Source organism: Nicotiana tabacum, chromosome 9 (genome assembly GCF_000715075.1).
Source record: "Nicotiana tabacum cultivar K326 chromosome 9, ASM71507v2, whole genome shotgun sequence".
NCBI lineage: Eukaryota > Viridiplantae > Streptophyta > Magnoliopsida > Solanales > Solanaceae > Nicotiana > Nicotiana tabacum.
Window position 1 is genome coordinate 40,494,219 of NC_134088.1, and position 25,185 is coordinate 40,519,403.

A 25,185-nucleotide genomic window follows, 5' to 3' on the forward strand; every position below is an offset into this window, starting at 1 on the left:
GACATCTTATTGAAACTATTCGTACCCTACTCATACAATCTCATGTTCCGTTGCGTTTTTTAGGGGATGCAATTCTTACATCTTGCTATCTTATTAATCATATGCCATCTTCAGCTATCCAGAATCAAGTTCCATTCTCTGTCATGTTTCCTCACTTACCTTTGTTCTCTCTTCCACCCCGTGTTTTTGGAAGCACGTGTTTTGTTCATAACTTTACTACAAGTTAGCTCCTCATGCTCTTAAGTGCGTATTTCTAGGTTACTCGAGAACGCAAAAAGGGTATCGATGCTATTCTCCTGACCTCCAGCGGTACCTTATGTCCGTTGATGTTACCTTCTTTGAAACCCAGTCAAAATTCACAGGTCCAAGTAATCACTTAAATATTTCTGAGGTGCTACCAGTTCCAACTTTTGGAGATTCAGTCACTATCTCCCATTCATCTTACTCTCCAACTCCAACTCCACCACCTACAGCTCCAGTTGCAGCTCCACCACTTATAGCTCCAGTTCCACCACCTAGTCCAGTTCAACCTTTTGCAGCTCCATCACTCCCGACTTATCATCGTCGTCCGCGCCCAGCACCAGGCCCACCTGATTCACGTCCTGCACTTGACCCTACTAATACTACGGACTTGTCTCCTCTTAGTCAACCGATTGCACTACGGAAAGATATACGGTCCACACTTAATCCTAATCCCATTATGTTGGTTTAAGTTACCATCGTCTGTCATCACCCCATTATGCATTTGTATCATTTTTGTCCTCTGTTTCCATCCCTAAGTCTATAAGTGAAGCAATGACTCATTCAGGATGGCGACAAGCTATGATTGACGAGATGTCTGTTTTACATACGAGTGGTACTTGGGAGCTTGTTCCTCTTCCTTCTAGTAAATCGACTATTAGTTGTCATTGGGTGTATGTAGTTAAAGTTGGTCCAGATGGCCAGGTTGATCGACTTAAGGCTCGTCTTGTTGCCAAAGGGTATACTCAGATATTTGGGCTCGATTACAGTGATACTTTCTCTCCCGTGGCTAAAATAGCATCAGTCCGCTTTTTTCTATCCATGGTTGTTGTTCGCCATAGGCCTCTCTATCAGTTGGACATTAAGAATATTTTTCTTCATGGTGACCTTGAGGATAAGGTTTATATGGAGCAACCGCCTAATTTTGTTACTCAGGGGGAGTCTAGTGGCCTTGTATGTCGGTTGCGCCAGTCCCTCTATGGTCTAATGTAGTCTCCTCGAGCCTAGTTTGGTAAGTTCAGCACAGTTATCCAGAAGTTTGGCATGACTCGTAGTGAAGTTGATTACTCTGTGTCTTATCGGCATTCTGCTTCAAATCTCTGTATTTATCTGGTCGTTTATGTAGATGATATTGTTATTACCGGCAATGATCAGGATGGTATTACTAAGTTAAAGCAACATCTCTTTCAGCACTTTCAGACCAAGGATCTTGGCAGATTAAAGTATTTTCTGGGTATTGAGGTCGCTCAGTTTAGCTCAGGTATTGTGATCTCACAACGGAAGTATGCCTTAGACATTCTTGAGCAGACAGGAATGACAGGTTGTAGACCCGTTGACACTCTGATGGATCCGAATTTTAAACTTCTGCCAGGATAGGGGGAGCCTCTTAGCGATCCTGCAAGATATAGGCGGCTGGTTTATAAATTAAATTACCTCATAGTGACTAGACCTGACATCTCCTTTTCTGTGAGTGTTGTGAGTCAGTTTATGGATTCTCCCTGTGAGTCATTGGGATGCAGTTGTCCGCATTTTTCGGTATATAAAATCAGCCCGAGACAAAGGATTATTGTTTGAGGATCGAGGCCATGAGCAGATCGTTAGATACTCAGATGTTGATTGGGCAAAATCACCTTCTGATAGACGTTCTATATCTGGATATTGTGTCTTAGTAGGAGGTAATTTGGTGTCTTGGAAGAGCAAGAAACAGAATGTGGTTGCTCGGTCTAGTGCAGAAGCAGAATATCGAGCAATGGCTATGGCGACATGTGAGCTAATTTGGATCAAACAGTTGCTCAAGGAGTTGAAATTTGGTGAGATCAGCCAGATGGAACTTGTGTGTGATAATCAAGTTGCTCTTCATATTGCATCAAATCTAGTATTCCATGAGAGAACTAAACACATTGAGATTGACTGTCACTTTGTCAGAGAAAAGATACTCTTGGGAGATATTACTACAAAGTTTGTAAAGTCGAATGATCAACTTGCAGATATTTTCACCAAGTCCCTCATTGGTCCTCGTATTTGCTACATATGTAACAAGCTCGGTACATGTGATTTATATGCATCAACTTGAGGGGAAGTGTTAGAATAGTTATGTGAATATATATAATTAGTCTTAGTCCCTTATGTAATAGGAATAAGTTATGTGTTATGTATACATATAAATAGAGTTTATTGTAACATAGAAAATAAGCAATAATATTTTCTCCTGTACTTTCTCACACTTGGAAAGCATTTCTAAATTTCTGAAATGTGAACAAGTTGAACATAATATCATTGAGTTACCTGCTTCTATTGTTTCCTTTATATTCTGAATTGTTACTGGTTATTACTATTCGTCTCTAATTGTTGTTTCTTAGCTCGTCACTGCTTTCAGCCCAAGGTTAGTATTGTTACTTATTGAGTGCATGGGGTCGGTTGTACTCATACTATATTTTGCACTTCGTGTGCAGATCCAGGCACTTCCGGACGAGGTAATCTCTAGAGTTACTGTTGCTACCAGCTTTTGGGAGACTACGAGGTAGCTGTTATACTGTCTGCAGACCTTGAAGTTCTCTTTCATTATTTCTACTATTACAGTTCTACTATTCAGACAGTTGTATTGAGAATTTGGCCTTATATATTGATACTCAGTGGTGCTCATGTACTCGTTGACACCGGATCTTTGGGATGGTTGTAGTAGTATTGTGATTGTTTTCATTTTATATTTCGTGATATTTCCATTATTGAGCTCATTAAACCATGTTTATCCAAATTCGTTGTGTTTGTGTGACTGTTGGCTTGTCTAGCAAGTAGTGTTAGGCGTCGTTGCAGCTCCGGTGGGAGTTGGGTCGTGACCCCTTTTGCACAGGATTTCAAGTACATAAGACTGTTGTCGAAGGGAAAAACTATCCTAGTAAGAGCTACTAAGGCGAAAATACATAAGACAAAATACAAGAAATGCACATGTGCAAACATTTAATGGGAAGTGCATGGGGGTTAGTATCAGTGAACTCCTTAAACCATGAAGGAAGAAGTGCTATGAAGTTTAATTTTAATTGAAGCGCTTAATTGAAAAGCAATCGCATAGCTCTCTCAAGCTATCTGAAGAAAATTAAAAACATATCAGCAAACATTAAAGTTCTGGGTGATAGACTTACATTCCAGCATTCTTGGCTGCAAGGACACCTGAGGGTGCATCTTCAAATACAAGAATCCTCTGTGGATCTACTGGTCCACCCTGTCCATGTTAAACTTTAAATATACAGCTCATAGGCATCCATGATACATCATACTTTAATTATACCGACCATACTTCTAACTTTCCATTATCTGAAGGACTCAATTCTAGTTTTACTAATTACATCTTGGTGACCAAAATCAGCGTTATTTTACATTTTTTATCCCATGAAAGCTTCTACAATCAAAAAAAGTAGTCTTTTGTCTAATTTTAGGAACAAATTAAAGTTGCTTTTTTGTAGTCAAACGTCCTAGTTTCCATCATTAATCATTTAGATGTTGTACTCTTTCTGCTTCAAATTGAGCACCCACCTTCTAATTTTAGTTCATCCCAAAATAGTGGACTTCCTAAAAAGAGAACTTCTTAAACATACTATACCATAATGGGACCCATTTTTTGCTCTTTTTAGATACTCCATCTATCCAAAAGTTTTTCGATGTTGACTTTTCAATAATCAAACTGCATTTTGTTCAAACATAACTTTAGATAAACTTATATTCACATAAGAGAATCTTCTTCTACATGAATAGCCTTTTTTCTCAAAATAAAGTGCTTTATTTTCAAAGTTGAAGTGTTTGGCCAAACTTTTAGAAGGAAAAAAAATGCTTTTGAGTAGAAGCAGAAACAGTATTGGAGAAACTGAAAAAAGTAGCTTCTGTCCAAAAGCACTTTTTGAAAAATATTTTTAAGAAAAATACACTTAGAACCACTTTTTAAAAGCTTGGTCAAACACTAATTGCTGCTCAGAAGCGCTTTTCAAATTAATTAGCCAAACACAAACTGATTTTCATCAAAAGTACTTTTGAAAAAAAAGCACTTCTCAAAATAAGCTAATTTTTTAAGCTTGGCCAAACAGGCTAGTATGCTCGACACAATGTATGATTTTTGTCGTTTCATAATAAAAGTATTTTTAAAATTCGGCCGTAAAATGGCTCGGACACGCCTCAGTCTCTATCATTGAGAAGCGAGTTTCATCATAGAAAGAAGGTCCTTCTAGTTCTATCTAGAAGCAATCTAACTAACAATGATTTTGATTTAAGAACTAGCTTAACCATAGTTTACAACAACGAGAATATAAATTAATTTGTACTAACATCACAACTAACTAGTGACGTGAACATCAATTCTCATCCATAACAACAACAACAACAACAAATCAAGTGGGATATGGGGAGGGTAATGTGTATGCATACCTTACTCCTTCCTTGTGAAGGTAGAGAGGTTGTTTCCGATAAACCCTTGGCTCAAGAAAGCAACCAACAATAATAACAACAAGAAAAAAACAAAGACACAACGTATAATAACAAAGATCTAGAGATAAGAAATACAAGAATAGTACTAATACTACTAGTAAGAATGACACAACATGTAATAAAAAGATCTAGGAACAACAAAATATAAGAATATTATTAATACTACCGGTAAGACTAGGAGAAACCCTTGACTATCTATCAACCTTCGATCCTAATTCTCGACCTCCACACCTTCCTATCGAATGCCATGTCCTCGGTAAGCTGAAGCAACGTCATGTCCTGCCAGTCACCTCTTCCCATTACTTCTTTGACCTACCTCTACCTTTCCTTAGACCCGCCATGGTCAACATCTCACACCTCTATGTCACTCCTCATCACATGCCCGAACCAACTCAACCTTGATTCCTGAAGTTTGTCTTCCGCAGGAGTCGCTCCCATCTTGTCCCTAATAACTTCATTTCTAATCTTATCTTTCCTAGTATGCCCACAAATCTATCTCAACATCCTCATTTCTACTACGTTCATCTTCTGGACATGGGATTTCTTGACTGGCCAACACTCAGCACCATATAACATAGTCAGTCTAACTACCACTCTGTAGAAATTTTCCTTAAGTCTTGGTGGCACATTTTTATCACACAAAACACCATATGCGAGCCTCCATTTCATCCACCCCGATTCAATACGATGTGTATCATCCTTGTCAATCTCCCCATTGCCTTGGATAACAAACCCAAGATATTTGAAACTATATCTCTTGGGGATGACTTGTGTATTAAGCTTCACGTTCGCATCTGCTTCATGCGTCCCATCACTGAACTTGCACTCAAGCATTCTGTTTTGGTTCTACTCAACTTTAAACCTTTAGACTCCAGGGTCTGCCTCCAAACCTCCAGCCTAGCGTTGACCTCGCAACACGTTTCGTCAATCAGCACTATGTCATTTGCAAATAACATACACCATGGCATCTTCCCTTGAATGTGTCGCGTCAGCACATTCTTCGCCAGAGCAAATAAAAATGGGCTAAGATCTTATCCCTTATGTAACCCCATTATCACTGGAAAATGTTCTGAGTCTCCTCCCACAGTCCTCACCCGAGTTTTAGCACCATCGTACATATCTAGTGTATGCTACTGGAATACCGCTAGCCTCCAAACATCTCCATAGAACCTCCCTCAGGTATTTGTCGTAGGCTTTTTCTAGGTTAATGAACACTAAATGCAAGTTATTCTTCCTCTCCCTATACTACTCCACCAAACTCCTCACACGATGAATGGCTTCTGTAGTCAACTGCCCCGGCATGAATCCAAACTAGTTCTCAGAAATATACACGCTTCTCCTACCCTCATCCTCACCATCCTCTCCCAAACTTTTATAGTGTGATGCAGTAGCTTGATACCCCTATAGTTGTTGCAATTTTGGACATCACCTTTATTCTTGTACAACAGAACAATCAAACTCCGCCTCTATTCATCGGGAATCTTCTTCGTCCTACAAATAACATTAAACATTCCGGTAAGCCACTCCAAGCCTGCTTGGCCCGCGTCCTTCCAAAATTCCATCGGGATCTCGTTTGGCCCAATCGCATCAATTCTTATCTCATGAGCTAATTTTTGGGGTTAAGTTAGGCCCAAGATTCATCCTTTAACACGGAAAAAGTTGAGAATTTATAAGATTTCAATCAGCAAGGTAGCTGCTTGCAATCCAAATTCTGTAATTGAATAATCTTTATTGTGTCAAACAATGAGATAGAGAGAAGAGTTCAATTTGTTGATACAAGTTTAAGGGCAGCTCGATCATTAGAAGGTTTGATCGGTTCGATAGCAGTATGGGCAGCGTATAGTAGGCAGGTACATGTCATACTGAAGGTCTCCAAAATAGAAGACTATTTTTTGATGTTTGGTCCCATCAAAAGTGGAAGCAATTGATTATTAAGATAAGGCAGTAGATAAATGGGAGATTTGTCCTGCCACTTGATTGATGGGCGCCCAATACACTTGTAACAGAAGGACAACAAACAAAGGTGAGTTGATGGTGACCGTAATCAGTGTTCCAGTACATTAACAGTGTAGGAAGCTCTTCCAACAGATCGGAGATCTTTGAGAGGATTTTATAAAAGTGGACAATAGTCTATCAAGATATGCCAAGAGTGAAGGCAGTAGTAAAGCACGATGACAGCATATCCCAATTCAACCATATATCTAGAGATAGTTGTTTCTGTTATAAAATATGGATATCGTCAAGCAAGCGAATTGAAATAGCCTTGATCCAAAATCATTTCAAAGTTCTAAGGGAAAAGAAAGGTGAAAGTAAGTAACATACTACTGGAGCTAAATTGTAACGACCTGACTGGTCATTTTGAAGATCTGCACTTCTCTCGATGTTTTGAGGGCTCGAGTATCTCCGCATGATGTATTATGACTTGCGTAAACCGTCGGTGTTGGTTTTCAAGTTATCCAGAATCGATTTAGAAGAATGAACCTCAAAATTTAAGCTCTAAGTTGGAAGAGCTAACCAAGTTTGACTTTTAAGCATTTGACCTCGGAATGGAGTTCCGTCAGTTCCGTTAGCTCCGTTGGGTGATTTTGGACTTAGGAGCGCGTCCGGATTGTAATTTGAAGGTCCGTAGCCGAATTAGTCTTGAATTGGCGAAAGTTGGATTTTTTGGGAAGTTTGACCGGGATTGGACTTTTTGATATCGGGGTCGGATTCCGATTCCGGAAGTTAGAATAAGTCCGTCATGGCAAATGTGATTTGTGTGCAAAATTTGAGGTCAACCGGAGGTGATTTGAGGGGTTTCGGCATCGGTTGTAGAAGTTGAAGTTTCAAAGTTCATTGATTTTGACTTGAGGTGTGATTCATCGTTTCGAGGTTGTTATGCGTGATTTGAAGTTCGAGTTGGTTCGTTTCGTCAAATGAAAATTGTTTGCAAAATTTGGCGCCATTCGGAGTTGATTTGATATGATTCGAACGCTCGGTTGCGATTCTAGAAGTTCTTGAAGTTAAGTTAATCTTCATGCGTTTTGGCGTCCGATTCGTTGTTTTAGAAGTTATTTTGATGATTTGAGCGCGCGAGCAAGTTCGTGTTGTGTTTCTAGACCTGGGTGCATGATTGGTTTGGAGCCCCGAGGGCTCGGGTGAATTTCGGATTGATTCTTCATAAATTTTGATTGCTGGTACTGGTATCATCGCATTTGCGATGTATTGGTCGCAAATGCGACAGCCGCAATTGCGAAGCAGCCATCGCATTTGCGAAGTCTAGGTTGCTGGGGAGAGTTCGCATTTGCCAAAAACTCTGCCGAATTTGCGAAATTTCTGCCTTCGCATTTGCGAAGTATAGGGTCGCAATTGCGACCAAAGCAGGAGGCCCTCTAGTTCGCATTTGCGATACATTGTTCGCATTTGCGAGGGTCGCATTTGCGAACCCCCTGTCGCAAATGCGACATCTGCAACCTGTTAAGTGCTGAGAATTCCGAGACTTAGCTTCATTTGGGTATATTTTGAACCCTAGGTCCGAGAAAAGGCGATTTTGTGAAGGGATTTTCATACCAAATCATTAGGTAAGTACCTTTAATCATTTCCCAACTACATTTCATGATTATATATATGATTTAACATCAAATTCATGAGAATCTAAAGGAAAATTTGGGGAAAATTGTAAAATCTTTCAAAAATGCAAAATGATGATTTGAAGGACAAATTGGTATGATCATTTCCCTTGCATTGTGTGATGTGTTTAAGTCGTCTTTGACTAGATTGAGCCGAGCGGAGGTGAATTGGTAAAGGAAAAGCTAAATTGAGTATTGAATTAGCCGAATTGAGGTAAGTGTTTGGCCTAAATTTGTTGAGGGAATTTTTCCTCCTATTTGTCATTGTTTGCCGCATGCGGGGGTGATACATATATGAGGTGACGAGCGTATATGTATGTGCCAGGGTTAATCATGCTCGGGGGGTGGACTATGTTACATTTATGGTTGTAAAATTTCGTGATCTCCTGCTTCACGCCTTACTTGACTCTTAGAAACTAAGAACATAATATTAAATGATAGAAATCAAGACTTAGCTTATTATAACTTGATCAAATTTGATGGAATTCTGGGAATATATTGATGTGTCTAATTCGCTCATTTCTATGCTTAATCGTTAATACATTGCTACAGCCGATCTCCTTGGGATACTAGATTCTATACTTGTGTTGTGGAACATTTGTGAGATTGTGGAAGTATTTGAATAATACAGTTCTTGAGGATTTATTAAATCATTGTTGGCTCGAAAAGTTGTGATTGAGATTTGTTTGGAACATCCGTTAAAATACTCTCCTTGATGTTATTTAAGCTTCTTGTCTTGTTTGTCATTGATATACATATGCTTGGTAAGGAAGAGTGTAAAGCACGAAGGGTGATGTCGTGCCATATTATTGAGAGTAAATGCACGAAGGGTGATGCCATGCCATATTATTGAGAGTAAAAGCACGAAGGGTGATGCCGTACCATATCATTGTGAGTAAAAGCACGAAGGGTGATGCCGTGTCATGTTATGTGAGTAAAAGCACGAAGGGTGATGTCGTGCCATTGTATTGATATTATTACGCTTTCATGTTATGGTGAGTTCATGGCAGGAAGGGTGTTTCCGTGCAAGTGAGGACGAGAGACATGCATTATGTTGTAATATCTCTTTCTTGCAAATATTTTTATGTCCTTACCTGGAGTTGTTGTTATCGTGTTCATGGTTCTTATGTGATATGCTGTTACTGTTCTGTCTTATCCTCTATCACCTTCGTTGTCGTGTTACCATGCCTTCTATTTACTTAAACTTGCCAATATCATGCTTACTTCCTGTTGTTATGATTGCATCCATGTCATCTGATTTGTTGCACTTAAGTGTAGGTCTTCTTCCATACTAGTCGTTCATGTCCCTACTTGCTAATTTATAAAGATCATGTGTTCGCTTCCTTATTTGCCATATCTATTTTCATGCCTTTACTTTGCTAGTTAGTCGAAGTTACATCCCTTTTTCCTAATCGTTATTATTACCTTTATGTTTTCTGTTCAGTCTATTACTGATGTTCTCATGTGCATTCTCGTTCTCCATAGCTAATTGCATATTTCCTACACTATTATTTTTATTATCGGCATTTCTGTCATTTGGTTGGTACTGTTTTACGCATAATTGGTGAGGATGAGATAAATGCACGAAGGGTGTTGCCGTGCCGTTGGATTTGATGTCTTGAATATATTTCTCACATTATGAAAGTTTTGAGGTGACTGTTGTGATTTATTGGCTTTCGCTCCAAGGAAAGGATTGGGTGAGATATTGATACCCGTTGAATTGTGTTTTCTTCTAGTACTCCGTTATTGCTTTGTATATTCGTTTCGTGTGCTCTATTCTGTTGTACTGTAGTATAGTTCTATTGTTAGTTTATATTACAAGGTTTAATTAATGAGCATCTTTTAACCAAAGCCTCGTCACTATTTCGAAGAGGTTAGACAAGATACTTACTCAGTACATGGGGTCGGTTGTACTGATATTACACTTCTGCACATTGTGTGCAGATGTTGGCTGTTGTTGTTGTTGTGCTCGACGATACCGGAATTGAAGATGTACCTGTGTTTCTGTTGTAGCTGCCTCTTGTTCATGGTAGCTTTAGATTTATAAAAACTCTGTTTATGTACTTTTCAAACAGAAAATGTATTTACTTCATATCAGCTTTGTAAATTCTATTCTTAGAAACTCATGATTCGTACTACCAGTCCTTGGGGATGTATAAGATTCAGATAATTTCTTTGTTTAATTGCTTTATTAAGTTAATTGAAAATGGATAATCGTTAATTGGCTTACCTAGCGGGTTGGGTTAGGTGCCATCGCGACTAGTAGATTTTGGGTCGTGACAGGTGGTATCAGAGCACTAGGTTCGTAGGTTCTACAAGTCATGAGCAAGTGTCTAGTAAAGTCCTGCGGATCGGTTTGATGACGTCCATGCCTATCTTCGGGAGGCTACAGGGCATTTAGAAAAAAAAATTCCCTTTCTTCTTTCCTTATCGTGCGGCCTTGTTTCAGCTTGAAATCTATAACTTTGACTCTTCCCAATCGCTCATATGTGATGTTTTGCACTCAGTATTCGCTATGCGCCGGTGATCAGTGATGCTGCAGATGGATTACGATGGGCCATAGATACTTGATTATCATCGCAATGTGTTGTCTAGCCTCAGAAGTAGATGCATTGTTAAATCTTCTAGTCGTTCATTTGCAGTATGAGGCGGGTTCATATGTCTGGTTGGTAAGCACAAATTTGGGAAGATTGGCTGGAGGCCTGACTATTGTGACTAAGGTGGGTTTATGGAAAGGTGTCCATTTGAGTATAACCGGTGGGCCATCTCCTGCATGATGAGTTTGGATCGTGTGTCTCGTATGAGGTTTCCATTCGGTGGAGTGCATATGTTATCATTTCAGAGCATTTGGGGAAGTTGTTTGACTATTGCAATGATAGGTAAGCGCTTGGCAGAGTCTTCGGGGTGTTCTATGATCGGCATTGCATGAGTTTTGAAGTATTCAGTTGAATAGTCATGCGAAATCGGGGCATGCTGTGAAGATATGGTACTTTGGATTACTGATGAGGTGATCTATGGCTTCGAACTAAGTGGTAGAGTCTGCTAATGGAGATCGGATTGTAAGATCATGGGCCGTATCAATTTCCGAACCGAGAGATTGTTTGGTTATTCCCTTGAATGGGCATATGCTGGTGAAGCACGGGTTGCTCGACGCGTATTAGCTGTGTATTTAAGATCAAAGTAAGATGAGTGGTCATCGAGAAGGTTCTAGCGAGTTCCGGGTCTTATGTAGCCTTTAAGGACTTTTGAATTTGTCTACGGGCAGACTTGAAATCGGTAGCGAATGGTAATCGAATCTGCGGTATTTCCTTGTCAAGAAAGGTCTACATGTCAATGTTGGAGTGATGCAAGAAATGGCTTCGGGTTCCCGGGAAGTTCCCTCAAGGCGGTCATATCGGATTGAGTTACTTTCGGGTTGGCAGCCTGCGTGACCCGGTTGAGTTAGAGGCTATTGGTTCTGATTACTCGATTATGTGATACTGAGTTCCGAAGAATTTATCATGGTTATGACCACGGCCGGGGTTGGTGTTTACCACAGGTATAGAAGCTATATTGTGTATGGTGGTGTTCTCCTGGATTGAGTTAAATGAAAGATTCTCGGTTGATGAGGTGTTCAGTTTGCTTATGGTTCAAAGTTGACTATGAGATTTTCGTAGTGTTGCGAGTTAGCATGTTAGAGGCGATGCGCCGTGTGGGGTTGAAAAGTTGCACGTACAAGGTTGCAGATAGTTTCGGAGGGGAGTATATGAGTTCTTGATGACACGGACGATTTCGGGTGTTTAAGGTTTTGCTGGCACCATGTGTTTCCACTGGGGGAGAGTTCGCATGTTGGCAGGTACGATGTGTTTTGACTTATGGGTGTTTTTCTGTGAGATGATGGAGTATGAGTCACGTATCAGCCATTTGAGTAGCGGTGTTGAGATTGGGTATGAAGATTCTGGTATTCGTGAGGCTCAGAGACTGAATGTTCTTGTCGGCAGACTATTCCTTGATTGCGAGTTGTGAAGAAATGTAAAGGATTGGATAATTGATGGTAGGTGTTATGGAAAGGTTGCTATAGACTTTTGGAAGGTTTATTACATATTGGGGATGATCGGAAATTTGTTTGGGAGTTGCTTTTGAGCCTAATGAGAATGTGTATTCTGTATCGGATCGGATTTGTTTGTTCTTGCACAGTTGTTATCACATGTATATCATCGGGCGGAATGGATGTTATTCGCGCCTTGGTTTATGTTATATGTTTCTCTCTTATACTACGACGGGTTGTGAGGGTTACATGATTCTTCGCGCGCATATTGTGATTCAGTTTAGGCCTCATGGCATTATGGGCGAGATGGCCTTTGTGATGTTGATTTGCTTATTGCGCCATAGTTGTGCTTGTCTTTCTCAGAATTGTTTGTTCCTAATGATTTTCCCACAGTTATATTTTTTTGCACTCGATTGTACTTGATATTGACGCACATGTGATCAGTGAGCCCGAGTATTATGGCTCGATGAGTACCCTATGAGGATTGATATGATGGGATCGGGTTACACGCCGCAATGGTACAGTGATGAAATGTGACTCCTTATTCCTATTTCGTGTATTTTTGCTTTCACCTCGTTGAAAATAGTTCATAAATTTCCCTGCCTGCTTAACTTGCTTAGTAGTCTTCTTATTTAGTTTTCTTACTGTTATCTGTCATGTCTGAATTATTACTTGTTAGTGTATGGAACCGGATTGTGTAGGGCTCCATATGATTATTGTTGATACTTGTCGGTGTGGCTGCTCGTATTGGCTGAAATGAGGTTTTTAGACCTGAGATTTGTGCTATTGTATTGGGATGAGGAAGGTTTGGAAGAATAACACTATTTTGTTGAGGATGTGGACAATGGCCTGGTCAGGCGAGTGAGTTTCTTGGCTTATTGATCAGGTGAGTGGTTAAGCGGTTATGCGTGTTTCTTTCATCATCGGTAGGGTATGAAGGTTTTGAATGAGGTTCTAATCAATAGGAGGTTGCTACCGGCACCAGATTTGTTTTGGGCAGTAATGGTGGTCAGCAGTTCCTACTGTGGGTGTCAAAGTGATGGGGTATATCATGTGATTACATCTTGGGTTATGGTTATGACTTGATATAGCTTGTTCAGACTTATACAATATGTAGATGTGGGATTCGGGTCTTGTAATGAATTCTGGATGATAAAGATTGGGTTCTAAGGTTTCAGGACCAAGGTTGAAATAAGGATCTCTAATGGTGTGGTGTTGGCGGGCTTATGTGGAGCAGGGTGACGTGGGATCACCCCCGGGTTTATGCATAGTAAGGTTACACCGTGATTTGATAGCTTCGGAATGACTCCTGGCACGTTCGAGGACGAACGTGTGTTTAAGTGGTGGAGGATGTAACGACCCGACTGGTCATTTTGAAGATCTGCACTTCTCTCGATGTTTTGAGGGCTCGAATATTTTCGCATGATGTATTATGACTTGCGTAAACCGTCGGTGTTGGTTTTCAAGCTATCCAGAATCGATTTAGAAGAATGAACTTCAAAATTTAAGCTCTAAGTTGGAAGAGCTGACCAAGTTTGACTTTTTAGCATTTGACCTCGGAATGGAGTTCTGTCAGTTCCGTTAGCTCCGTTGGGTGATTTTGGACTTAGGAGCGCGTCCAGATTGTAATTGAAGATCCGTAGTCGAATTAGTCTTGAATTGGCGAAAGTTGGATTTTTGGGGAAGTTTGACCGGGAGTGAAATTTTTGATATCAGGTCGGATTCCGATTCCGGAAGTTAGAATAGGTCCGTAATGGCAAATGTGACTTGTGTGCAAAATTTGAGGTCAACCGGAGGTGATTTGAGGGGTTTCGGCATCGGTTGTAAAAGTTGAAGTTTCAAAGTTCATTGATTTAGACTTGAGGTGTGATTCATCGTTTCGAGGTTGTTATGCGTGATTTGAAGTTCGAGTAGGTTCGTTTCGTCAAATGGAAATTGTTTGCAAAATTTGGCGCCATTCAGAGTTGATTTGATATGGTTCGGATGCTCGGTTGCGATTCTAGAAGTTCTTGAAGTTTAGTTGATCTTCATGCGTTTTAGCGTCCGATTCGTTGTTTTAGAAGTTATTTTGATGATTTGAGCGCGCGAGCAAGTTCGTGTTGTGTTTCTAGACCTGGGTGCATATTTGGTTTGGAGCCCCGAGGGCTCGGGTGTGTTTCGGATTGATTCTTCATAAATTTTGATTGCTGGTACTGGTATCATCGCATTTGCGATGTATTGGTCGCAAATGCGACAGCCGCAATTGCGAAGCAGCCATCGCATTTGCGAAGTCTGGGTTGCTGGGGAGAGTTCGCTTCTGCGAAGAACTATGCCGCATTTGCGAAATTTCTGCCTTCGCATTTGCGAAGTATAGGGTCGCAATTGCGACCAAAGCAGGAGGCCCTCCAGTTCGCATTTGCGATACATTGTTCGCATTTGCGAGGGTCGCATTTGCGAACCCCCTGTCGCAAATGCGACATCTGCAACCTGTTAAGTGCTGAGAATTCTGAGACTTAGCTTCATTTGGGTATATTTTGAACCCTAGGTCCGAGAAGAGGCGATTTTGTGAAGGGATTTTCCTACCAAATCATTGGGTAAATACCTTTAATCATTTCCCCAACTACATTTCATGATTATATATATGATTTAACATAAAATTCTTGAGAATCTAAAGGAAAATTTGGGAAAAATTGTAAAATCTTTCAAAAATGCAAAATGATGATTTGAAGGACAAATTGGTATCGGAACTTGATAATTTTAGTATGGTTGAATTCGTACCGGAATGAGCGTTTGGATTTTGTAAATTTATCGGGTTCCGAGGTGCGGGCTCGGGGAGTTGACTTTTTAGAATTTGAATAAAAATCACACCTTTATTAATTGAAGTTGTTTTCCCTTGCATTGTGTGATGTGTTTAAGTCGTCTTTGACTAGATTGAGCCGAGCGGAGGTGAATTGGTAAAGGAAAAGCTAAATTGAGTATTGAATTAGCCGAATTGAGGTAAGTGTTTTGCCTAAGTTTGTTGAGGGAATTTTTCCTCCTATTTGTCATTGTTTGCCGCATGCGGGGGTGATACATATATGAGGTGACGAGCGTATATATATGTGCCAGGGTTAATCATGCTCGGGGGGTGGACTATGTTACATTTATGGTTGTAGAATTTCGTGATCTCCTGCTTCACGCCTTACTTGACTCTTAGAAACTAAGAACATAATATTAAATGATAAAAATCAAGACTTAGTTTATTATAGCTTGATCAAATTTGATAGAATTCTGAGAATATATTGATGTGTCTAATTCGGTCATTTCTATGCTTAATCGTTAATACATTGCTACAGCCGATCTTCTTGGGATACTAGATTATATACTTGTGTTGTGGATCATTTGTGAGATTGTGGAAGTATTTGAATAATACGGTTCTTGAGGGTTTATTGAATCATTGTTGGCTCGAAAAGTTGTGATTGAGATTTGTTTGGAACATCCGTTAAAATACTCTCCTTGATGTTATTTATGCTCCCTGCCTTATTTGTTATTGATATACATATGTTTGGTAAGGAAGAGTGTAAAGCACGAAGGGTGATGCCGTGCCATATTATTGAGAGTAAAAGTACGAAGGGTGATGCCGTGCCATATTATTGAGAGTAAAAGCACGAAGGGTGATGCCGTGCCATATCATTGTGAGTAAAAGCAAGAAGGGTGATGCCGTGTCATGTTATGTGAGTAAAAGCACGAAGGGTGATGCCGTGCCATTGTATTGATATTACTACACTTTCATGTTATGGTGAGTTCATGGCAGGAAGGGTGTTTCTGTGCAAGTGAGGACGAGAGACATGCATTATGTTGTGATATCTCTTTCTTGCAGATATTTTTATGTCTTTACCTGGAGTTGTTGTTATCGTGTTCATGGTTCTTATGTGATATGTTGTTACTGTTCTGTCTTATCCTCTATCACCTTCGTTGTCGTGTTACCATGCCTTCTATTTACTTAAACTTGCCAATATCATGCTTACTTCCTGTTGTTATGGTTGCATCCATGTCATCTGATTTGTTGCACTTAAGTATAAGTTTTCTTCCATACTAGTCGTTCATGTCCCTACTTATAAAAATCATGTGTTCGCTTCCTTATTTGCCATATCTATTTTCATGCCTTCACCTTGCTAGTTAGTCGAAGTTACATCCCTTTTTCCTAATCGTTGTTATTACCTCTATGTTTTCTGTTCAGTCTGTTACTGATGTTCTCTTATACATTCTCGTTCTCCATAGCTAATTGAGTATTTCCTACACTATTATTTCTGTTATCGGCATTTCTGTCATTTGGTTGGTACTGTTGTACGCATAATTGGTGAGGATGAGATAAATGCACGAAGGGTGTTGCTGTGCCGTTGGATTTGATGTCTTGAATATATTTCTCACATTATGAAAGTTTTGAGGTGAGTGTTGTGATTTATTGGCTTTCGCTCTAAGGAAGGGATTGGGTGAGATATTGATACCTGTTGAATTGTGTTTTCTTCTAGTACTCCGTTATTGCTTTGTATATTCGTTTCGTGTGCTCTATCCTGTTGTACTGTAGTATAGTTCTATTGTTAGTTTATATTACAGGTTTTTTCAATGAGCATCTTTTAACCAAAGCCTCGTCCCTACTTCGACGAGGTTAGATAAGATACTTACTCAGTACATGGGGTCAGTTATACTGAAACTATACTTCTGCACATTGTGTGCAGATGTTGGCTGTTGTTGTTGCTGTGCTCGACGATGCCGGAATTGAAGATGTACCTGCGTTTCTGTTGTAGCTGCCTCTTGTTCATGGTAGCCTTAGATTTATAAAAACTCTGTTTATGTACTTTTCAAACAGAAGATGTATTTACTTCATATCAGCTTTGTAAATTCTATTCTTAGAAGCTCATGATTCGTACTACGAGTCCTTAGGGATGTGTAAGATTCAGATAATTCCTTTGTTTAATTGTTTTATTAAGTTAATTGAAATGGATAATCGTTAATTGGCTTACCTAGCGGGTTGGGTTAGGTGCTATCACGACTAGTAGATTTTGGGTCGTGACATAAATATAGGTGGAACAATGATGGAGGCAACCAAGATTCATTGAATTCTTTGGTCCAGATGGAGAATCAAACCAAGATTGATTTCTACAAAGCTTACGAAGTGAACATCGACCACTAACGACATGAATATTGCAAGAACTTGCCTCAAAATAAAATGGCAAAAGCGATAGGAGTGGAGTTCATATACGAAGACTATAGGAACTTGCTGGACCAGAGGAAAGCTATGATAGAAATTGGTGAAGGCTTAGTGGTCAATGAAATAGGTGAGAATCATGAGGTCTTAGGTTCAAATCCCAGCGGAGGCAAAAATACTAGGTAATTTCTTCCCATCTGTCCAAGCCTTGGTGGACACAGTTACCTAGTACCAGTTGTTAGTGGGAGGTGACAGGTATTCCGTGGAATGAGTCGAGGTGCGCGCAAGCTGGCATGGACACCATGGTTATCAAAAGAAAAAAATTGGTGAAGCATCAGGCCTTGGCATCGACATAAGCCTCATTATTAACAACAATAAACCAAGTGTAATTCCACAAGTGGAGTCTGGTGAGGGTACTGTACACGCAGACTTAACCCCTACCTTGTGAAGATAGAGGTTGTTTTCGATAGACCCTCGGCTCAAGGAAAGCATAACCACAACAGTGTTGAATAGAAATGCGGTAGTGAAGAAACCATGTAAAAGTAAGAAGTAATAACAGCAAGTAATAAGATAACAAACGCAAAAAAATTAACAAGTAGTAATAGAAATCAAAGAATAAGAAAATATGAGAATACGACTAATACTACTGGTATGAAAAAGAAGTACGCTCGACTACCTACTAACTTTCTATCCTAATTCTCGACCTTTGCACCCTCCTATCAAGGATCATGTCCTCGGTAAGTTGAAGATATGTCATGTCCTGTCTAATCACCTCACCCCAATACTTTTTTGGCCTACCTCTACCTCTCCTTAGACCCACTATGGTCAACATCTCACACCTACTTATTGGGGCATCCACGCACCTCCTTTTCACATGCCCGAACCATCTAGACCTCGCTTCACACATCTTGTCCACCACGGACGTCATTCCTACCATGTCCCTAATATCTTCAATCTTATTCTTCTCTCTCCTAGATATGAGCCTCCATTTCATTCACCCCACTCCAATACGATGTGTGATATCAACGTCGATCTCCCCATTACCTTGGATAATAGACCCAAGATACTAGAAACTTCCTCTTTTGAGGATGACTTGCGTATCAAGCCTCACTTCCATGTCAGCCTCATGTGTTACATCACTGAACTTGCACTCCCAAGTATTCTGCCTTAGTCCTACCCAACCTGAAGCCTCTAGACTCCAGAGTTTGTCTCCAAACCTCCAGCCTTGTGTTAACTTCGTCTCGCATCTCGTCAATCAGTACCATGTCATCTGCAAATAACATGCATTATGGCACTTCCTTTAGAATGCGTCGCGTTCGTTCATCCATCACCAAGGCAAATAAAAACAGTCTACGAGCTGATCCCTAGTGCAACCCCATCATGACTGGAAAGTGTCCCGAGTCTACTCCCACTGTCCTTGCCCGGTCTTGGCTCCATCATACATGTTCTTAATCGCCCTAGAGTATGCTACAGGTACACCTCTAGCCTCCAAACATCTCCATAGAACCTCTCTTGGAACTTTGTCGTAGCTTTTTCAAGGTCAATGAACACCATATGTAGGTCTCTCTTCCTCTCCCTATATTGCTCTACCAATTTCCTCACAAGATAAATGGCTTATATGGTCGATCGCCCCGACATGAATCCAAATTTGGTTTCTCGAGAAATAGACACACCCCTCTTCACCCTCATCTCTACCATTCTCTCCCAAACTTTCATAGTGTGGCTTAACAGCTTAATACCCCTATAGTTATTGCAACTTTTAATATCATCTTTGTTCTTGTACAATGGGACCATTGTACTCCACCTCCATTCTTTGGGCATTTTTGTCGTTCTAAAAATGACGTTAAACAGTCCAATAAGCCACTCCAAACCTACCTTGCATGCGGCTTCCCAAAATTCCACAAGGATCTCATCCGGCCCGATCGCTCTTCTCCTGCAGATCCTACATATAGCCCTCTCAACCTCCTCAACCTTATACGCCTACAACACCTACAATCTCAACGACTCTCGGAGTGCTCCAAATCACCCAGCAAAATATTCATTACGCCCTCTTCATTTAAGAGTTTATAGGAGTATGTCTACCATCTTCGTCTAATATAAGCCTCTTCCACCAATACTATGTCATCATCATCTTTAATGCACTTCACTTGGTCCAGGTCTTGCGCTCTCCTCGCTCTCATCTTGGCCAGCCTGAACAGCTTCTTATCCCTTTATTTTCCCTTAAGTTCTTCATACAAGCGTTTGAACGCTGCCGTTTTCGCCATGGTAACCGTTAATTTCGCCTCCTTCCTCGTTGTCTTATACCTCACCCTATTCGTCCTCTTATCCTCCTCGTCTTTGTTCTCCACTAACTTTGCATAAGCAACCTTTTTGGCTTCCACTTTCCTTTGGACCTCTCTATTCCACCACCAGTCCCATCGATGTCCACTAAAGTTGCCCCTTGAGACCCACAGCACCTCTTTAGCTGCTTCCCTAATGCACCGAGTTGTCTTATCCGCATATTGTTTGCATCCCCAGTACTCCCCCAAGCCCCCATCATCATCAACTTCTCACATATCTCCTTAGCCCTTGCAATAGTCAAGCCACCCCATTTGATCCTTGGCGTCTCGTACAAAGCCCTCTTTTTCCTTTTCCTCTTAATCTATAAATCCATCGCCAAGAGCTTATGTTGGATTTAAGGTACTCGCTCAAGATAACCTTGTAGTCTCTACAAAGACCTCTATCACACTTCATCAGGAGAAAGTAATCTCTATCTAAGTCCTAGCCGACGTACTACGGAAGGTTACCAAGTGCTCCTCCTTCTTCGGGAAACTACAATTAGCTATCACCAACTCAAAAGCTTCCGCAAAATCCAAAAGTGAGACTCCTCCTTTGTTTCTATCCCCAAAGCCAAAGCCTCCATGCACAACATCATAACCCCCGTGATGTAGACCCGATGTGGCCATTAAAATCTCCTCCTGTGAATAGCTTCTCGGTGTACGAATACCTCTCACAACCCCGTCCAAATCCTCCCAAAAACGCCTTTTAACCTCCTCTTCCAAACCTGCTTGAGGTGCGTTGCACTAATTATGTAAGCCTCAATATTAAGCATCGAAGATAAAAGATGTGTGTCAAAAGTTAAAGATAGCAAGACGTTATTGTGCCTGAAAGGGTGTCCAAAATTAAGGATAGCAAGATGATATAGCACCACACAGTTTGGGTCTTTCTCGAAATATTTCATAGAGAAGTCATTACATTCACCTACACATGGAAGGTGACTTAACGACCGATTTGGAAATTGCTATGGAGCTCTAGAGCACTGAAAATGTGTCGTTCTTCATATAGACAACAGCAGAAAATGCTATTTGACAACAGATAAGTGAGGAAAACATGTATAACAAATTAGTCACTGGTGTTTATATAAATGACATGGGTAGGATATTGATCACCTCTTTACTACATTGTAGTTTTGTAACATTCAATTAGTCCTCTTTGTTTATATAAATGACATGGGTAGGATATTGATCACCTCTTTACTACATTGTAGTTTTGTAACATTCAATTAGTCCTCTTTACTACATCGTAGTTTGCTATAGAGACATGAGCACTAATATAATAGTTAACATTTAACTGGTGATCGTTTAAACCGTAGCTTAGGAGTTGACAGACACACATGTTAGGAGCTAAGAGAAAGTGGTTATGGATGAGGACACCTTTTTGCATATTTTAGATTATATAGAAAGAAAGAAATAAAAGAACTTTCAAAGGGATTGAAAATAAAAATAACACAAATTAGGAGCTCAATTTTGTCCATTTTGTACATTTGGTGTAAAGAGGAAATATTGGCATGTGTCGATAGTTGATCAAAATTTTGGATGCTTAGCATAATACTTGTAAAATTCCTCTTCTATAAGAAAATTTAACCTAAATAGCTGCTCATCCAATCATTTAAATTAATAAAAGTCGGCGAATGTATAATTTATATATACTTCATGTATAATATGTGTATAATAAATGTATAGTCTATATATACCTATTAGGAAAAGTAAACAGTGACTTTGGCCGGCTATTTGTGTAAAAGATCCTTTTCTATAATAATGAATAATTTGATCAATCCAAAAAATATTGCTTTAGTTTGACATTTCAAAGTCAAACACATGAAACGATTTTGGGAAGTCAAATATAGGAAAAGATTTTGGGACGCAAATCCTGTTACAGCTTCTTTTTCCATGGCTTCTTCATTGATGTATTTCTTTTCAATTATGTTGTGACTATGTTTTTTCTGAGCCCAGTGTCTCTCGGAAATAGCCTCTCTACTTCACAAGGCAGGGGTAAGGTCTGTATACACACTACCTTCTCCAGACCCTACTTGTGGGATTACATTGGGATTGTTGTTGTTGTTGTTGTTGTTGTAATCTCCAAAAAAGAAATGCAATCTTATGACCACATGTTTTCTCAACAAATAGTGGTAAACAATTCACTTTTTAAGTTCTTATATTAAAGTAAAAGTCAAAATAATACAGTCAACTCGAGATCGAGGACTACATATTTGGATCATTTAAGGATTAAGTGAACAAAAACTATTTGGCATTAGAGAAAAACTTAAGTATGAAAGTGGAACAAATTAGTGGTGTTAGAATAGCTATATAAATAGTTCTAGTCCCATATGGAATAGGAGTAGAAATATTGTACTGTGTATAGCTATAAATAAAGGTATTGTAAAACACTTAATAGAATATCAATAATATTTTCTCTCATTCTTTCTCACATGTATCAGAGCTACTAGTGAGAAATCTCTGTTGTTCAGTAACCAGCGAGTCCGAGACAGTCACTGTACCTTTTTCCAGTGAATTAAGGTTGTTTTTTGCGTCACTTCTTCTCCACTGGGTTTTTAACGAAAAATAACACCACCAGCGGGTACGGAATTCTTCGGCGATCAAACCCAGAAACCACGCTGGCAGAACTCTAACCACGCGCCCTCATGCGCAGACCTACGTCTCGGCGCGTGACACTTGTTCCGGCCACTTTTTGACAAAAGTCCTTCAGGACAGTTGGCTCGCGAGGTGATTCCAAACCTACCCATCAGGTTACACCAAATTCCGACAACTTTTTTATTTCCGGACTTGTTGCAGATTCCGTCGACTGTTTCCAGTTTCCGGCAGCTACAGTATCCTTTTCTGCTGCTTCTTGATTGTTTATGTGACTTCTTAATTATTTGGTCCAATAATGTCTTTGGGAGTTGATGTTTTTTGTTCTAAAAGTGCGGGTTACGGAAATTCAAGTGTTATGATTACTTTGAAATCCCTGACAGGAAGTTCAAATTATTTAGCTTGGGCTTCCTCGATTGAGTTGTGGTGCAAGGGTCAAGGCGTTCAAGATCATTTAACCAAAAAGACCAGCGATTGAGATGAAAAAGCCAAAGCACATTGGGAGAAGATTGATGCTGAGTTATGTAGTCTCCTATGGCAATCCATTGATTCCAAGTTAATGCCTTTGTTTCGGCCATTCCAGACATGCTATTCCGTTTGGGAAAAGGCTTGCACTTCATGCACTAATAACATATCTTGTTTTTATGATGTGATATCTCGGATGACATTATATTCATCGACCTAGAGAAGGCCTAAGATAAAGTCCCGAGAGAGGTCCTGTGGAGATGTATGGAGGCTAGCGGTGTCCCGGTGGCGTACATTAAGGCGGTTAAGGACATGTACAAGGGAGCGAAGACTCGAGTGAGGACTGTGAGAGGAGACTCGGATCATTTTCCAATGGGGATGGGGTTACATCAGGGATCGGCTCTTACCCCGTTTTTGTTGGCCTTAGCGTTAGATGTGTTGACGCGACACATACAAAGGGAGGTGCCATGGTATATGCTATTTGCTGATGACATAATCCTGATTGACGAGACGCGAGGCGGAGTATAAAGGTTTCAAGTTGAGTAAGTCAAAAACTGAGTACTTGGAGTGCAAGTTCAGTGATGGGATGCATGAAGAAGTGGAAGTGAGGATTGGTACTCAGGTCATCCCTAAAAGAGATAGTTTCAAGTATCTTGGGTCTATTATTCAAGGCAACGGGGAGATTGACAAGGATGTTACTCATCGTATTGGAGCGGGGTGGATGAGATGGAGGCTCGCCTCGGGGTTTTGTATGATAAGAATATGCCACCTGGACTTAAGGGCAAGTTCTATACCGGAAACAGCCTCTATATCTCTATGAGGTAGGGGTAAGGTCTGCGTACACACTACCCTCCCCAGACCCCATTTATGGGATCAAACTGGGTTTGTTGTTGTTGTTGTTGTATATCAAGGATGACAAACTTAAAGAGACAGAAACTGGATATGTCTACTTACTTGGGACAAGTACAAGCAGTCATGGACGAATTTGAAACGTTGATGCAGTTTCTGCTAGTGTTGAAAAGCAACAGAGCAACCAACACACTTGCTGGACTACCTAAAGACCTTGATTCAGTACGCAATCAAATTTTGGCTAGTCCGACTGTTCCTATCGTTGATGAATTATTCTCTCGATTACTCCACCTTGTTGCAGCACCCAGTCATACAGTGATCCCATCACAAATAGTTGACTCATCTGTTCTCGCATCTCGGACAATGGAAAATCGGACATATCAGACGGGAGAATCGACGAGGATGAGGTCGTTTTGGGAGACCTCGACCTAGTTGTAGTCATTGTTATAAACTTGGACACACTAGTGAAGTGTAATATTCTTTACATGGTCGACCACCCAGAAATGCTCATGTTGATCAGACGGAGACTACAGGTAACAAGGGATTTTCTTTATCTAAGGGGAATATAATGAATTCCTTCAGTATCGAGCAAGTAGACATCTTCACAAGTAGCCTCGGTTGCTCAGACTGATACTTTTGTTGCTGGCAATTCTTTTGCTTGTGTTTCATAGTCTAGTACTCTTGGACCGTGGGTCATGGACTCAGGCACTTCTGATCATATCTCTGGTAATAAATCACTTTTGTCAAATATTGTGTATTCACAATCTCTTCCCACTCTTACTTTAGCCAATGGGTTCCAAACTAAAGTAAAAAGAGTTGGACAAGCTAATCCCCTATCTTCTGTCACTCTAGATTCCAATCTTAATGTCCCTGCCTATCCTTTTAGTCTTGCATTTGTTAGTCGTTTGACTCGCGCCCTCCATTGTGGTATATATTTTATTGATGATTGACACAGAATGTGAATCACAAGGCCTTTACTACCTTAATTCACTCAATCCCTCCACAGCATGTCCAGTTACAAATCCTCTAGACCTAATTCACAGACGTTTAGGACATCCGAGTTTATCCAAGCTTCTTAAGATAGTGCCTAGTTTGTCTACATTAGATTGTGAGTTGTGTCAGCTTGGGAAACATACCCGAGCCACCTTTCCGCGTAGTGTTGAGAGTCATGTAGAGTCTGTTTTCTCATTAATTCATTCTGATATAAGGGGTCCTAGTAGCGTTGGTTCAACCTTAGGATTTCGTTATTTTGTTACTTTCAGTGATGATTATTCAAGATGTACTAGGCTTTTCTTAATGAAAGATCGTTCTCAGTTGTTTTCTATATTCCAGAGTTTTTGTGCTGAAATAAAAAATCAATTTGGTGCTTCTATTCGCACTTTTCGTAGTGATAATGCCTTAGAATATTTGTACTATCAGTTTCAGCAATTTATGACTTCTCAAGGAATT

The 25,185-nt window shown here is 40.1% G+C and overlaps 1 protein-coding gene across 2 annotated transcripts in view; it reads right to left on the bottom strand.

The window, feature by feature from the left end:
- The window catches only part of LOC107785265 ((DL)-glycerol-3-phosphatase 2-like), a 71,477-nt gene that overhangs the window by 35,918 nt on the left and 10,374 nt on the right, over window positions 1-25,185 (bottom strand). For both annotated transcript variants that reach the window (XM_075221634.1, XM_075221633.1), the window contains exon 5: window positions 3,381-3,460. In XM_075221634.1, the coding sequence (XP_075077735.1) occupies window positions 3,381-3,460 (80 nt within the window). The remainder of the gene's footprint in view (window positions 1-3,380; window positions 3,461-25,185) is intronic.